General features: G+C 31.3%; 2 protein-coding genes across 2 annotated transcripts; both read right to left on the bottom strand.

The window, feature by feature from the left end:
* Positions 1 to 1,119: 1,119 nt before the first annotated feature.
* On the bottom strand, positions 1,120 to 3,457 carry alien (COP9 signalosome complex subunit 2 alien). The gene is made up of 8 exons (XM_035079404.1): positions 3,286 to 3,457; positions 2,797 to 2,991; positions 2,594 to 2,719; positions 2,170 to 2,512; positions 1,942 to 2,080; positions 1,664 to 1,880; positions 1,440 to 1,580; positions 1,120 to 1,372 (listed from the first exon to the last, which is right to left on the bottom strand). Exons 1-8 carry the CDS (start codon positions 3,337 to 3,339, stop codon positions 1,253 to 1,255), a joined length of 1,335 nt encoding a protein of 444 aa, XP_034935295.1. The 5' UTR covers positions 3,340 to 3,457; the 3' UTR covers positions 1,120 to 1,252.
* A 347-nt stretch (positions 3,458 to 3,804) lies between these two features.
* On the bottom strand, positions 3,805 to 8,317 carry LOC118064674 (coatomer subunit alpha-like). Its single transcript, XM_035079443.1, has 4 exons — positions 8,079 to 8,317; positions 6,446 to 7,670; positions 4,261 to 6,372; positions 3,805 to 4,138 (listed from the first exon to the last, which is right to left on the bottom strand). The coding sequence occupies exons 1-4, from the start codon at positions 8,156 to 8,158 to the stop codon at positions 3,908 to 3,910; spliced, it is 3,648 nt and encodes a 1,215-aa protein (XP_034935334.1). The 5' UTR covers positions 8,159 to 8,317; the 3' UTR covers positions 3,805 to 3,907.
* Positions 8,318 to 16,242: the final 7,925 nt, after the last annotated feature.

Genomic DNA, 16,242 nt, shown 5'->3' with positions numbered 1-16,242 from the left:
TACTCCAACATTTTCCTCTCGCTTATGATGTATGATATCACTTTTAAAAAGTGACAGTGCGCTCTTGCCTCAAAATATGAATGGATCTTATGAATATAGACATAAGTACATTTGTAGGGATAAAGTGATGAAAAGACAAAACAATACATGAGAAATTGTTCAAATATTTAGTGAAAAATATACATTTTTATATTTTTTGACAGTTATCTATCGATTTATTACGAATAAAAGATTTTATTAGAATGTAATTATTATTAAGTTGAAAAAGTAAAATAAAGTTCTTGAAAAAAGCTAATATAAATAAAATTATAATAAAATATTATTAAATTACCAACTCAGTATTATTTATTCAGCTAAAGTATCTTTATTTTGAGATAAAATTTGGATGTCATCTCTTCCTTGCAAACTTTCATTTAGTATTTCCTCGTAGACAAAGCAAGAGGATTGCCACAAATAGAAAGTCAGAGCTGTATCACACCCTTAAGGTGGAAATGTCTATTGCTTCGTATATTGCAATTAGGCTGATAGCCCATTTCAGTGTTGGAGACCATGAATGAGTGGAGTGTGAGTTCAACTCGAGACAAACGCTTAGAACAATTGTTCTCCATTTGCAAATGAAAGTAAGCTGGATATAAACTCTAGTGTTGCTGACAGTCGTACATACACAGACAAATTCCAAGTACGAGTGGATGTTTTTTTATCTTAAGATGACAACGCGAGTGCTGAGCAATCTGATTATTCGTAAAAGGGTCTCTTTTTTATTTTTCACGGGAGAAAATTGCAAAATATACTTTGATGCGTTATAACTATAAACGTAATCGTAAAAAATTGAAACTTTTTCATGAAAATATTGAAATATTATTATTTAATGTATAGTAATCGGATAAATATTCTCATGAATTGCTTAAGTCAAAAACGATGAAATATTAGGGAGAAATAATTTTTAGGTATACAATACAGATCAAAATTACATGCAATAATTTATTGATAAGCTTATTAAAATGTTTCAGATTTCTATAATTTAAAAAAACTGCGAATAATTCGTATAAGAATGAATGTTGTAAAGTAGTTTTTTAACTTTGTTTTAAACAAAACATGGGTAATGTACAGGTTGAGGCCTTTTACGTATAAAATATCACACTCGTTTTTATTTTTTTTTTGTTTCACATTAGTCCTTAAGAGATAATCGAGTTTCCATACTATTCACAGTAATTATAATAATAAGGTTTGTATTCAAGTTAACTGATGTTATTTATGACATTTTGTTAACTACTGCTAAATGCAATGAATGCAATTGACTCGTCCATTTGTCTAAAGCATTATAACGAGCGGCACAAAGAGATGTTTTATCTAATTCGAGAACTTGATTTACCTGCATAGAAAAATTAATTTACAACTTATTCCATAAAAATCATAAATTTTCTAATGAACTATTTTACCTGATCAATTCGGCCTCGGATACTGCTATCTAAAATACAAGAAACGAGTAAACTTTCAACTTCAGCCGCATCAATATTCAATTCTTTGCTGATAAAAGGGATATGAATTCTTGTATATGGTTTTATCAATTTAATGAGCACCTATAAAATAGTTTATATTAATTATGTAGTCTCATAGATGAATTTAGCAATAAGTCTAATTTTTTGTAAAAAAAAATTCTCACTTGAGTTCGTATGTTACGAAGTAAATCTTCAATATGTTCTCGAATAAAAGGATCATCCATAATATTATTTCTATTTTGTTTCAAGATTAACTCAAACTGATTAATGTCATTGTTCTGGTAGCTCACCACAAGATTCGTCATAGCTAATATTTCAGGATCATTTTTATACGGTTTAGCTTCTTGAGAATCGAATGGATTAATGCCTGATTTCATTAACCTTAAAAACCAATTTACTAACCATTATTAAAATAAAGATTATTTTAATGGTTTTTACTTACATATTAGCTAAAACTAAATATTTCAAGCATGTAGTTCGTCTTGGTGAGCCAGATTCATCGTAATTTTTAAAAGCTTCAAAAAAATCTGTATGCGCTTTTTCAAATTCTCCTTCTCTTAAATGCATTTTACCTCCACACTCTAAATTAAATTAAAATACAATTTGATTATTTTTCTTTTTTACAAAAAAATCACTCCATTATTAAATATATTTTTAATTAATCAATTACCTCTAATTACTCCCATTATAAGAGGATGAGGTATTGCACTCTTAATGTGCAAACTTTGTTCATATAGTGTCTTTAGCTTTTTATTATTTTTCTGGGCAGTGTACATCTGGATTTCCAAAGCATATATTTCTAAAAGCTGGGTTCCTTTTTTCAAATCATCTTCTCCATCGTCAGTTTGACAACTTTGATGAAGTTGTTTCAATATTTTAGCTAGTTTATTGAAATCTGATCTATCAAAATATAATTTCCCCAGTTTGGTATTAGTTTTAAACCATAATCGATCATTTTTTGCATCTTTTAAAGCATCTAGAGTAGTTTCATAAAAATCTTGTAATAATTCCATCTAAAAAATATTTTTTGACATGAATATAACTGTTAAGATTATTTCAGAAAGTTCATTAAATAATATTATACTATGTCTTACATTTTTTGATGTACTAATATAGTCTAAGATAGAATTAATGGATTTTTCTGAATGATTTCGTGTAACTGCACTTTTGATGTATGTTAATAACTGTTTATATCTTGCCATCATCTCTTTATAATTATTCTATAAAAATCATCATAAATTAGCAAGTAAAAAATTTTTTTTAATTTAATTGTTATCAGTGATTTAAATAGTATTACCAATTTAAAATTAATTTTTATCATTTGTTTAAGAGCCTTGAAACCCCATTCTCCTTTATCTCCGGCTTCCAAATCCAAAACTTTTTGGAAGCTCTGTAAAGCAGCTTTCGGATCATCTTCTTTTAACGCTTTGCTATTATAATATTGATTTTCTAAATCTACATCAGGCTCTGAGTTTGAGTCTTCTGAATATTCCTAAAAATAAAATATTTTAATTATAATATGAACGATATAATTATTTCTTCGTAATGTATGAATAAATTAATTAGATTAGTTAGTATTTAGATTTCAAATAAAATAATAATAATAATTATAAAATTTTTAATACTTGATTAGGTATGAATATTGTTGTTAATAAATATTGTTTATTGCTATCCTATTTTAAATTCTACAAATACTGTATACATCAACTCATGAACATAACCTCATTTGAAGTTAATGTAAATAATTACAGTAAAAAAACAACTATCTAATGATAATAGTACTCACTAAACCATAATCTTCTTCTTCTTCGCACATGAAATCATCTTCACCGTCCGACATATTAATTAATCCTAAGTTGAGGACTAATTATATTGAAAACTTAACATGCACTATTTGACAACCAAAAATGTTCATTCGTTTTGGTAGATTCAATTCCATATCCCATCGCTACATGTATATGAAAACCTACACACGAATATCTCAAGTCGATGCTAGCACTCCACGTAGCCAACATAGAAAAGACTTCTCTCTGATATTGGTACCAAAATTGACTAATGGTAAAGTCAAATTCGTAAAGCATCTAAGAAAATATGACAATAAATAAATTTAAATAAATTTGAATAATAATTTTTTTATAAAATTGTTGCTATAAACTATACTATTAATATGTAATGATTTTATTTATTAGGAAGTCATCTCTGATTTTAGTTTTTCAGTGATTTACGGAAGACAGTTCAAGAAAACTATAAAAATTAATTGATTAAAGACAATTTAATTCTTTAATAAAATATTCTTGATCTTTACGTATACAATTATTATTTACAAATTCTGTTTAATTCTAATTTACAGCTATTTCGTTTTTATTATTATAAAAATTGAGCCATAAAAAATTTTTTTCCATTTTTCTTTACGCTTTCGCGCTAATTTTTAAACCAGTACACTCCTTTCCAATTTGGGAAACTTCACAAATTTTACATAATAAATCCTTAAACTGCGGATGATAACTTGCTCCGCATAGAGGACACTTGACTTCTGGCTTCCCTTTGTAAATTGGAGTGTAAGTTGCAGCACACAAAGAGAAGGGATTATACTGATCGTACTTCATTTCATGTTCATCGACTGCATTCTTGTCACATGCCTTAACAAAGAAAAAATACAAAAATTAATCATTTTTCAATATATTACATAATTGTTAAGAAACACCTGTTGAAAAGTTTTTCAATAAATCTCTAATATTTCCAAAAATCATCAATTACTAACCTGAAGAATCTTTCTGACTTGTTGAGCAACTTCGGGTTTTGGTCCTAACTCTAATAATCTTCTTGCAAAAGATGCTGTTGTTTTATAATTTTTAAGTTTGAAAAATAAATTGACAGCTGTCCTTAGAGTTAAAATTTGATGGACAGGTTGGAGATTACAGTGAGTAAAGTATGCTGCCATTTCACAAACTCTCTTTTGTTCTTCTAAAGTACTTTTAGGTGCATTTTTTCTCTCTGTTTCCATTTTCAAGCCCAAAATATACTCTCGACAAATCTGAATCAATTGTTGAGCGCCTGCTATATCCTGTCGCGTATCTACAATTAGTAGAGGAACACTTAATAAAATTGCTTGAAGTTTTTCTATTGCCTCCATAAACTTTCCGCCTGTTGTCAGTTGATAGCACACTTGTAATCGTTGCACAAGTTCCGTTAAATGTAATCCAACAGCAGGAAGACCAGTTTTAAGTGTTGCAGTTTTCCAATTCCGTTGTGGATAAGCATAAAGAGAAGGAATGCTTGGAAGGCATGCAAAACTGGTCCTAGATCTAGCAAAAATATTGAGAAAATGCGTTTCATAAGCATCAAACTTGGTTACTCCAACTTGATCATGTAAAAGTCTAAATGCAGTATCAAACGATCCAGCTACAATATGATCTGCCGGAAGCTGAGAATTGTTGATCCAATAATGGGTTACTGATAGCCCTTTAGTTGGAGCGACAAAATAGCCCTCTTTAGCACCCGAACCTGGTGTATCTAACTCTGGAGGAAGATCGACGTCTTCAACATCCCATCCAGCACCACTGTCTTCTGCATCTGCAAAACCTTCTCCACCTTCCACACCTTCTTCGTCATCTATTCCAAGCACGTCATCAGTAGCCCAACCATCAGCTCCAGTTTCATCTTCAGATTGGACTGCAGTTAAAGCCGCCGTGACTTGGTTGTGCCTTCTAGAGTTCATTACTCCTTCAAAAAATCCTTTAGAAACCGTTAATAAAGGCCAATTATTTTCGGCTTTTTGTACAGGTACCGGTGGTCTAAAATAGACTGCATCACGCTGTAAATCTTTTAGTTCTTCTTCAACTGAATTGGCTTGTTCTTCATCATCTTCGGTTGCAATTCCGTGAATTTTCAATGTAACTGCGGCCAAAGAAATTTGTCCAGCTTCTTTTAAAATTTTGGCGCGTTCATAAATATCGCCAAGAAGAAGGCTTCCTTGATATTGACCAGAAACATCTTTTCTTATTTCTGCTATTTTAGTCATTTTTTTTAATTTATCTAAATTTCCTGTAATTAAATACAGGAATGCAAGTTTTTCGAAATTTTTTGTGCGCTGATAGCACATTTCTACCACTTGGTGATTTCCCTGCAACAGAGCTGCGTGAGCCAATCTTTCCCAACAAGTTTTTTTATCTAATATTCTTGCAGCCTCTAAAGCTACTTCAATATTGGCACACTCTAGAGCTAAATTAAATCTAGTTTCTTCGTCTTTAACGAAGTGTAATGCAACTTCTGGATATCCTTTCTGTTGAAGATAAGCAATAATGGATTGACCAACTAAATTAGCATTCACAACCATGTGAAGAACTTCTTCATATTTTCTGTTAATTAAAGCAAGTTTGAATTTATATTCTGTTGGATCGATCCGTAAAATTCTTGGTCGGCATTCACGATCCAGACAATAAACTTGATTTCCTTTAACTCTCGTCACGTAAATAGGTAGATCAAGAGTCCGAATAATTCCATGATCTCCTGTGTTAATGGCATACTTGATATGATTACTTGTAGTATAAATAAATACTCCAGAATCGTCCCATGCTCCAGATTTCACTCGAGTATTTTCAGAAATTGAACAAAGAGATTCAAGTTTTCGATTACAAATGTTGACGGTATGCTTTGATAATAATGCTACATGGGACATATCATTGGACCACACAACATAACGGCATTTTGAAATTTTAACTTCTGCTAACTGACGTTTCTGTTGAACATCAAAAAGAATTACTTGATCTGAGTCTCTAAGGAGAAGCATTCCCGTTCCTGCATAAAAAATTTCATCGCAATTTGGAATTTGGACTTTTTTCGTTACTTCGTTCTTCAAATTTTTGATAACCAGCTAAAAAATAAAAGTAAATATTATTGTCATGTTAAACATATTTAAAAATTTAGTAATAATGACTATTACTCACTGAATATCCTCGATCCAAAACAGCAAATCGATTTCTTGCTACCCAAATAGCCGTAACACCAGAAGCTCTTTTAGTTTCTGGTGTTGTATTTGAATCACCATCCTTTGGAATCATGTACAAATCATAGGTACTGTTTTCAATATTAGATGGAACTCTCATACAAATGAGAACTGCATTCTCTGCTTGATTATATGACATACTGTAAGCAGGAATTTTTCCTCCCCCTCTAAGTTGCATTACCGAAACATCTTTTGACGTAGTGAAATCCAACTTTCGTAAAAATCTATCCTTCACATAATAAAGTAAATTACCATGAACAGCAAAAGCTGGTCGTTCTCGTTCTAATTTAAATATTATCATTCCTCCATCATGCCCAGCAGCAAATAAATTCAATGTTGGATGAGCTGCAAGAACCCAAAATCTTTCATGTTCTCTTCGGAATGTTTGAAGACATCCTCTTTTAGCCATGTCCCAAACTCTAATACTTTTATCCTCAGAATTAGATAAGATTAAATCTTGTCGTGGATGAAATAAGACACAAGAGACATTATTGTAATGACCTCTACATGTATCCACTTCCCAGGCTTTCATATCATTCATTCTCCACATTTTTATTTGACGATCATCAGCACCTGAAACTATCAAGGGTAAACTTGGATGAAAAGATGCCCAGTTTACTCCACGATCATGCCCTTCAAGTACATGTTTGACAACAGCATCAGCTTGCCCAAATAAATCTGTCGTTCCAGGATTTTTTAAATGCTCTTCAAGACCACCTGGACCTGGAGATACGTTTTTCTTTCTCAATCCAGAAATATCCCAAACTCGCACAGTTTGATCCAAAGATGCTGACAAAATCATATCTTCAGAAGGATGGAATTGTGCACACATGACATAGTGATTATGGCCAGTTAAAACGCAGATACAAGCTCGACTCTGCCAGTTCCAAATCCTAATAGTTTGATCATCTGAGGCACTCAAAATCCAAGGATACTCATGGTGAAATACTGTTGTTCTAATGTAATCTAAATGACCCAATAAGGTGAATATACACCTCCTTTGTTTGTAATTCCATACTTTAATTTTGTAATCATCTCCTCCGGAAACAAAAAGAGGTTGTTGATTGTGGAAGCAGATTCCCCGGACTGGACCATCATGTTCGTCGAATTTATCCAAAAGGGTACACATTCGATAATCCCATAATTGAATAAATCCATTGTGTAAACTTGAAAATTTTAAATAATCAATATCATTAGTTTCAATCTGCTCTAATAGAAATTGAATTATTTATCAATAATTGGATTGTTACTACGACAAATGTCTGAACAACAACAAACTCTAATATTGATTGCAATGATTATTACATTTCGAGTAACAATGAAAATTATAGTATGGCTATTTAAAAGGCATGTTTTATAAAATTACCCAAAAATAACAGAGAAGATAAATTTAATATGTGCAGAAAAACATTTAAAAAAAAGTAATAATAATTCGCAAATTATGTTTGTTACAATCTAATTCTAAATACTCAAATTTGAAAATGCCGAAATAAGTAAATATTTAATAATCCCATATACATAATAATCTAATAATTATTTAATTAAAAATTTATGATAGATTAGACAGTAAATACCTTGCTAAGATCCACGGACGTTTGGGATGAAATGAAAGCCCTTTGACTCGAGCTGACTTTGTTTCGAAATTTGTTAACATTTTCTTCGTGTTGACTGATTACAATTGATATTTAATACTTTTAAACAATCATATACATCATAAAACTGTGTTTATTAGAAGCAATAAATTGTTAGCCGAAGACACGTCACTCGAAATTGCGTTAACAGTAGTTTATTTTTAGGTTAAGTAAATTTTGATAATGTTTACTACTGTAGAATACTCTACTAACTCTATCTACTTACAAAATGGTATCAATTTGTTTAGGATCGATTTATCGACTAATGATATTGTTAGGTGGTTCCCAAAAATGCTCGTTTTTATTGTTTATTTAAGGCTGGGCTGAAGTCAGAAAGGCGACTGATTCCCCCTATCCAAATACATGGGATCGGGAAATTTCTAATTTCTTCGCCAATTTACAATTATTTCTATAAAATTAGGTACCAAATTACAGAGGAATTAATGCCGGACTGACGTAAACAACATTTTTTTGTATATAGTGAATATTTTTATTAAAAAAATTAGAAAGAATAATGAAAAAATTATGAATTGACTTACCGCGCTTAAATTTCAAGATGGCGGCCACATCATTCAGATGAAAAATCACTAATTATTTCATTTTTATACGTTTTTCGCCCAAAATTCGTGTTTGCGTCAGTCCTTGCCACCTGTCTGAATGTTAAAAAAATCAATTCATAGTATAAAATTGAATAATTTAGAAATAATTAGAAATCTTGTATTCCAGATGACATTCTCCGGAAAATTAGTTTGAAAAAATTCTGATAGGTGACAGCATTATGCTCGCAGATGACCTCAGTCATCCATATTGAAAAAATGCTCAATCCGTATCCAGAACTGATGGTGCCCTGCATTTTGGCGAGTAAATTCTGTATGTGTGTGTACGGGTAATATATGTATGTGATGTAAACATATTGTATCACTTTACAATGCCCTACACTTTGATGACTATTGCAGTTAGGATAAAAAAAATGATGATACTCATTTAAACATTAATTAATATAATACCTGCAAATAACTTCAAATACATATATTCATCCATATTATCATTTTTATTAGGTATAAATGTTAATAAGGAAGCTCAATTCCAAGTCGGCGTATCCAAGCATGTAGTGTAAAAACAAATATACATTAACTCGATATCGAGATTATGCTGGCCATGTGGTTAGGGCGTCAGAGTTCTATTTTGCCGGGCAGGGTTCGATCCCAGTCATAACCAATTTTTTTTTTTCTACTTTATTCGTTAGATTAGCATGTAATTATAATATGACATGCTATAATTAATCTTTTATAACAATTTGATTTTTTTTTCTCTTTATTCATTGAATTTATTGACGCTAAGTCGAAAAATATTTGAACAGAGCCATAAACTTTCTTTTTGTATAAATACATTGATAATAGCCTGTGTTTAACAACTTATACATCTTTACATGTATTAACAATGTTATGTTATTAACAAGTTAATCATATTATTATTAACATTGAAAAGTAGTTTAAACAATCTGTGGCGAGTTTCGGCACTTTCCCGGCAAGTTCTACCCCCACTCTCTGTGCCCAAGCCTGCAGCTTATAATTTTTAAGCGTATTGAAACCATAACAGCTCAGTGGTTACAGCATCGGTCTTTTATTTTGCTAGGCAGGGTTCGATTCCAGTCATGATAAAGTTTTTTTTTTCTCTTTTATTTGTTAGATTTGCATGTAATTATAATATTAACATGCCAAAGTAATTGTTTACAACGATTTGATTTTTTTTTCTCAATTATTTATGTAATTTATCGACGCCGAGTCGGAAAACATATGAACAGGGTTATAAACACTTTTTTTACTATAGCTATATGAACGTAGCTTTTTTTTAAGCAATTTAGAAATATTTAGAAGTAGTTGAAATAATCCACGGGGATTTCCGGCACTTTGCCGGCAAACTCTATCCCTACCCTTCGTACTCAAGCCTGCATTATACAATTTATAAACATAAACATAATGTCAGAGATGATGTGTTAGCTCTGTGAGTAGAACACCAAGCTTTCATTTTACCGATTAGGGTTCGATCCCAGTCAGCCAATTTTTTTTTCCTTTTTTTTCATTAAAATTTTATATAAATACAATAATTGGTTGTTTATATAAGTTCAAAATCAATTCCTATTGTCTTTTAAAGACAACACTTTCGAAAAAAGAGAATTCATAGTAACTCGTTCCTCACCCTCAGCGTATTTTCAGAAAAACAAGTTGTTTTCCGTAATTAATTGGAAGAATAATTTAATCAAATATATGAATTAATTTATGAGTATTTAAAGTCACTTAAGCAAAAAAAAGAAAAAACAATTGCCTATGACTGGGATCGAACCCTGCCCAGCAAAATAAAAGATTGGTGCTCTAACCACTGAGCTATTATGGTTTCAATAATAGTGAAGATGCTTGAAAATTATAAGCTGCAGGCTTGGGCACAGAGAGTAGGGGGTAGAGCTTGCCGGTGAAGTGTCGGAACTTGCCGCGGATTGTTTAAACTATTTTTTATTGTTAATAAGTTGTTAAAAAAGGCTATTATCAATGTATTTGTACAAAAAAAGGTTAATGACCCTGTTCAAATATTGTCTCATTTGTCATCGATTGATTGAAAAATAATTTTACATAAAAATTGAAATTTAAAACTCATTTTCGGCATGATAAAATTGCAATTACATGCAATTTGAATTAAAAAAAAAAAATTTTCCGCAATTGGAATCGAACACCGTTCGGTAAAATAAATGTCGAATCTTCTGACTACAGAGCCAACATATTTTCATTTGCTTTGTTTACGTTTAGATATCATAAGCTTCAGGCTTGGTAACAGAGGGTGGGGGATGTGCTTGCTCGTCAACTGTTCGAACTCGCAGTCTTCTCTGAAAAATAAGACGGAGATAGATAGATATATTCTGTGCTCTGTCTTGCTCGAAACAGATTATTCAAAAATTTGTAAATTTCTTGGTGCCCTAAGGCTCCCTTTTTGTAGTGCATCCCTGAAAATTATCATTTTTCGAACGATTTCCCTGTTACCTACTCAATTTCAGTTGATGTCAAGCTTCAGCCTTTTGCCGCACAACGCGAGGGCGTAAAGTCAACTCCGGGAAACTTTCTGACTTCAGCCCAGCCTTAAGTTGACTGTTCAACGAAATGATAAACATTAAAAAAGAAAAATTTTTATAATTTGATTGAATATTAAATGATTGAAATAAAAAAAAACCAATTTTAAAAGATTAAAAGAATAAAGCTTATTTTTAAAATGATCATTAGATAAAAAATCTGGGCATCACAGAATTTGATTAACAATCAGTAAGATTATACATTTAAAGATTTAAATTTAAAAGATTGTAAAAATGCCTTTGACTGACATCTTATTGGGGACGGATGTCACGCTCCCGTTTCGGTCAACATGTCGGTAATCTCAGGTCACAACATAAAAGTTTCTATGAACTCATCGAGCGATGGCGCTGCAACGGTTTATTTCAGCCACGCCCCTTAATCTAAGAGAGAAAAGAGATAAGATTTGTGTTCTTTTTTACTCTCATTACAAGAATCCTAAGCCAGTTTATTTTCAAGAACAAATTTTTAAATAGAAAAGGTCCAGCACTGTTCGCAACATACATAGAAGCTATAAAAATCAATGTGATATTCTTGTAACAGCTTAGAGGTAACACGCTCGACGACAAAAACGTAGGTTTTATGGTCAAGCCTATCAATGTTGTTGTCTTTTTTTTTTTTATTTAATTAATTGTAATAATGAATTTTTTGAGGACAAATTTTATACGCGATCACATTAAAGGAGAGTAAAAAATGATGTACCAAATAACGATGTTCATTAATTTTGAAAATTTGGGATTTTTATCCATTACTCAGAGAAGAAAAAGGGTACTAGTATTGGTACAAAAAAAAATGGAATAGATTTTATATAATTAATGAATAAGAAAAAAAGCAACTGGCGAGATTTGAACCAATCACCGAAAGATTCGTAGACAAAGAATTTACCCCTGAACTATCATTCTATTTACTGGAACAGAAGGTAAAGTAATACAGTACAATCTCTCTAAAGTTGACAAGTCGGTACAGGATCTCTCTCTAATGTTAACTTGCCCATTTTTTAAGAGACCCATCTCCCCTCTACGCAGGAAAATGCGTAGATTAGAAATTTATATGTCACTCTAGAAATGTGCCCATCTCTCCGCTGCGCAGTAGAATGCGCAGAATTAAAAATTTGAGAAAGAGAAGTAGTCCCAGCTATTATATTACATATTGAATAGATTTTGAATACGCGCCACCACGATACCATTCTATTGGTCCGTTAAAATTTAAGGTGGGGAGAAATATTGGTAACATTAGAGAGATTATCCTGTCAACAATAGGGAGAGAGTAGAGATGTGAATCGGTAATTGACGGGTAAATTTACCGTAAATTACCGGTAAAAAACGCGTCAATGACCAAGCCTGTTTTACCATACCGGTCAGAAAAATGCTGATCTCTGATTGGTTAATACATGTCCAATCACAGTTTAGAATTCCCAACGGCATACAAATGTTTATTTGTTCTATCAGGTATATATTTTCATTTTTATTTGTTTATTAAAAATACTGATAATATTAATATAAGAAAATTCAATTTGTAGATAAGGATTTTCATTGAGAACTTGGTGCAATGGGGGAGAACAAATCAATATATAAACATTTCTCTGCAACCTAACCTAACCTAAATAAAGTACCTGAATGTTTTTATGATTTATATAATCATTTTAATAATGCATTTAATAATATTGGAAATATTTTTTCGGAAGAAGAAAAGCTGAGCATATATACTTGTTTAGAAAATCGTAAAACTATGGCTCTACGGCCCATACATTATGCAGCTAACTTACTTGATCCTCAATTAAAGGAAAAAATTTAAATAGGTCAGAATGGTTGAAGCTCATCAATTAATTATAAATCTTGGTGATAAATTAAATCTAAATAGTGATAAGGTATTAAAAGATTTAACAGATTATGTGTCAGAATCATGTATGTGGAGTTACGACTACGTTAAGCGAGCAAGTATAATCACTTCAGCATGTCAATGGTGGCAAAGTATTTGCCAAAAATCTTCGTTGAGCAAAATAGCTGTGGCTATATTGACTTTACCTGCAACATCAGCTGCAACTGAGCATGAATAAGTTGAATTTTAGAAGAAGAATTTACTCAAGACTAATTAGTGATGTTGATGGAATTGAATCAGTATTAGACTTGTTATTTCCTAATGAAATATGTCAATTATTATGTGATATTACTAGTTGATAGAAACTATAGATTATATGGTTTTATTTTTTCATAAATAATTTACATAAAAGTTAAAAAAGTCAAATTCTTTATAATATGTAATAACGAAGGATTATCTATTTTATAAAAAAAAATGTACCAAAAACTTAACTAAATAAACGTTTATAATAATTTTCAATATATTTATTATTTCTGTCCTAACAGTCGAAAATGTAAAATATTTTTTTTATTACAAAATAACAAAATTTTTTTTTCATCTTATAATAATTAATTAGTTTTAAATTAACAAGTGCAAAAAGCAAAATTAACTTAAGCAAATTGGCAAGCAAGTTCGAAAGCAAGCCATTTCCTCGGTAAAAAGCTCATCATATTCATCTATATAGATGCGAATGACCGGTAATTTACGGTAATTACGCTGACCGACGGCTCGACGGTAAATTTTACATTCAGAATTTTTTGACGTCAGAATACCGTCAGATACCGGTAATTTTACGTGGTAATTACCGAATTTTCTATTACCGGTAAATTCACATCTCTAAGCAAGACAGAGCACAGAATATATCTATCTATCTCCGTCTTATTTTTCAGAGAAGACTGCGAGTTCGAACAGTTGACGAGCAAGCACATTCCCCACCCTCTGTTACTAAGCCTGAAGCTTACGATATCTAAACGTAAACAAAGCAAATGAAAATATGCTAGCTCTATAGTCAGAAGGTTCGCCAGTTATTTTACCGAACGGTGTTCGATTCCAATTGCGGCAAAATTTTTTTTTATTTAAATTGCATGTAATTGCAATTTTATCATGCCAAAAATGAGTTTTAAATTTCAATTTTTATGTAAAATTTTTTTTCAATTAATCAATGACAAATGAGAAAATATTTGAACAGGGCCATTAACCTTTTTTTGTACAAATACATTGATAATAGCCTTTTTTAACAACTTATTAACAATAAAAAATAGTTTAAACAATCCGCGGCGAGTTCCGACACTTCCCCGGCAAGCTCTACCCACACTCTCTGTGCCCAAGCGTGCAGCTTATAATTTTGAAGCATATGTAAACATATTGGAACCATAATAGCTCAGTGGTTAGAGCACTAACCTTTCTTTTTGCTGGGCAGGGTTCGATCCCAGTCATAGGCAATTTTCTTTTCTTTTTTTTGCTTAAGTGACTTATATATTTATAAATTAATTCATATATTTTATTTCATTATTCTTCCAATTGATTACGGAAAACAACTTGTTTCTCTGAAAATAAGCTGAGGGTGAAGAACAAGTTACTATGAATTCTCTTTCTTCGAAAATGTTGTCTTTAAAAGACAATAGGAATTGATTTTGAACTTATATAAGCTACCAATTATTGTATTTATATAAAATTTGATTGAAAAAAAAAGGAAAAAAAAGTTGGCTATGACTGGGATCGAACCCTGCCCAGCAAAAAGAAAGGTTAGTGCTCTAACCACTGAGCTATTATGATTCCAACAATGTTGAACCCTAATTGGTAAGATGAAAGCTTGGTGTTCTTCTCACAGAGCTAACACATCATCTCCAACATTACGTTTATGTTTATAAATTGTGTAATGCAGGCTTGAGTACGAAAGGTGGGGATAGAGTTTGCCGGCGAAGTGCCGGAAATCCCCGTGGATTATTTCAACTACTTCTAAATATTTCTAAATTGCTTAAAAAAAACTATGTTCATATAGCTATAGTAAAAAAAGTGTTTATAACCCTGTTCATATGTTTTCCAACTCGACGTCGATAAATTACATAAATAATTAAGGCTGGGCTTTACTAACCTCAAATCACCTCAAATTTTTCTCGTCAAACTGTGCATTTTTTATTTGTTTTTTTCATGTAAAAAATATTCAGGAATATGTAGAAAAGTGGTATACACATCGGAAAACAAAGATTTATAGTTCAAGTGTAATAATAATCGTAGAATAAATAACTGTTCAGTGAATTTTGAGGTGTCATGGCGGATGCACTTGTCATGAGCCCTTCACTGAAAAGTTATTTATTCTACGATTATTATTACACTCGTATTATAAATCTTTGTTTTCCGATGTGTATGCCACTTTTCTAAATATTCCTAAATATTTTTTACATGAAAAAAACAAATAAAAAATGCACAGTTTGACGAGAAAAATTCGAGGTGATTTGAGGGTAGTAAAGCCCAGCCTTAAGAAGAAAAAATCAAATCTTTAGTAAGAATTCATTTTAGCATGTTAATATTATAATTACATGCAAATCTAACAAATAAAAGAGAAAAAAAAACTTTATCATGACTGGAATCGAACCCTGCCTAGCAAAATAAAAGAACGATGCTGTAACCACTGAGCTGTTATGGTTCCAATACGCTTATATATGCTTAAAAATTATAAGCTGCAGGCTTGGGCACAGAGAATGAGGGTAGAGCTTACCGGGAAAGTGCCGAAACTCGCCACAGATTGTTTTAAACTACTTTTTAATGTTATTAATAATATGATTAACTTGTTAATAACTTTTTTATAACATAAAATTGTTATACATGTAAAGATGTATAAGTTGTTAAACACAGGCTAGTATCAATGTATTTATACAAAAAAAAGTTTATGGCTCTGTTCAAATATTTTCCGACTTAGCCTCAATAAATTCAATGAGTAAAGAGGAAAAAAAATCAAATCGTTATAATGGATTAATTATGGCATGTCAATATTATAATTACATGCTAATCTAACGAATAAAGTAGAAAAAATAGTGATTATGACTGGGATCGAACCCTGCCCGGCAAAATAGACCTCTGACGCTCTAACCACATGGCAGATATTATATTAATTAATGTTAAATGAGTATCAT

This window comes from Chelonus insularis, unplaced genomic scaffold (genome assembly GCF_013357705.1).
Source record: "Chelonus insularis isolate UGA/USDA-ARS -01 unplaced genomic scaffold, ASM1335770v1 contig_24_pilon, whole genome shotgun sequence".
NCBI classification, from domain to species: Eukaryota; Metazoa; Arthropoda; class Insecta; order Hymenoptera; family Braconidae; genus Chelonus; species Chelonus insularis.
The sequence above is the reverse complement of the archived record's forward strand: the minus strand, read 5'-3'. Positions and strand labels throughout refer to the sequence as shown.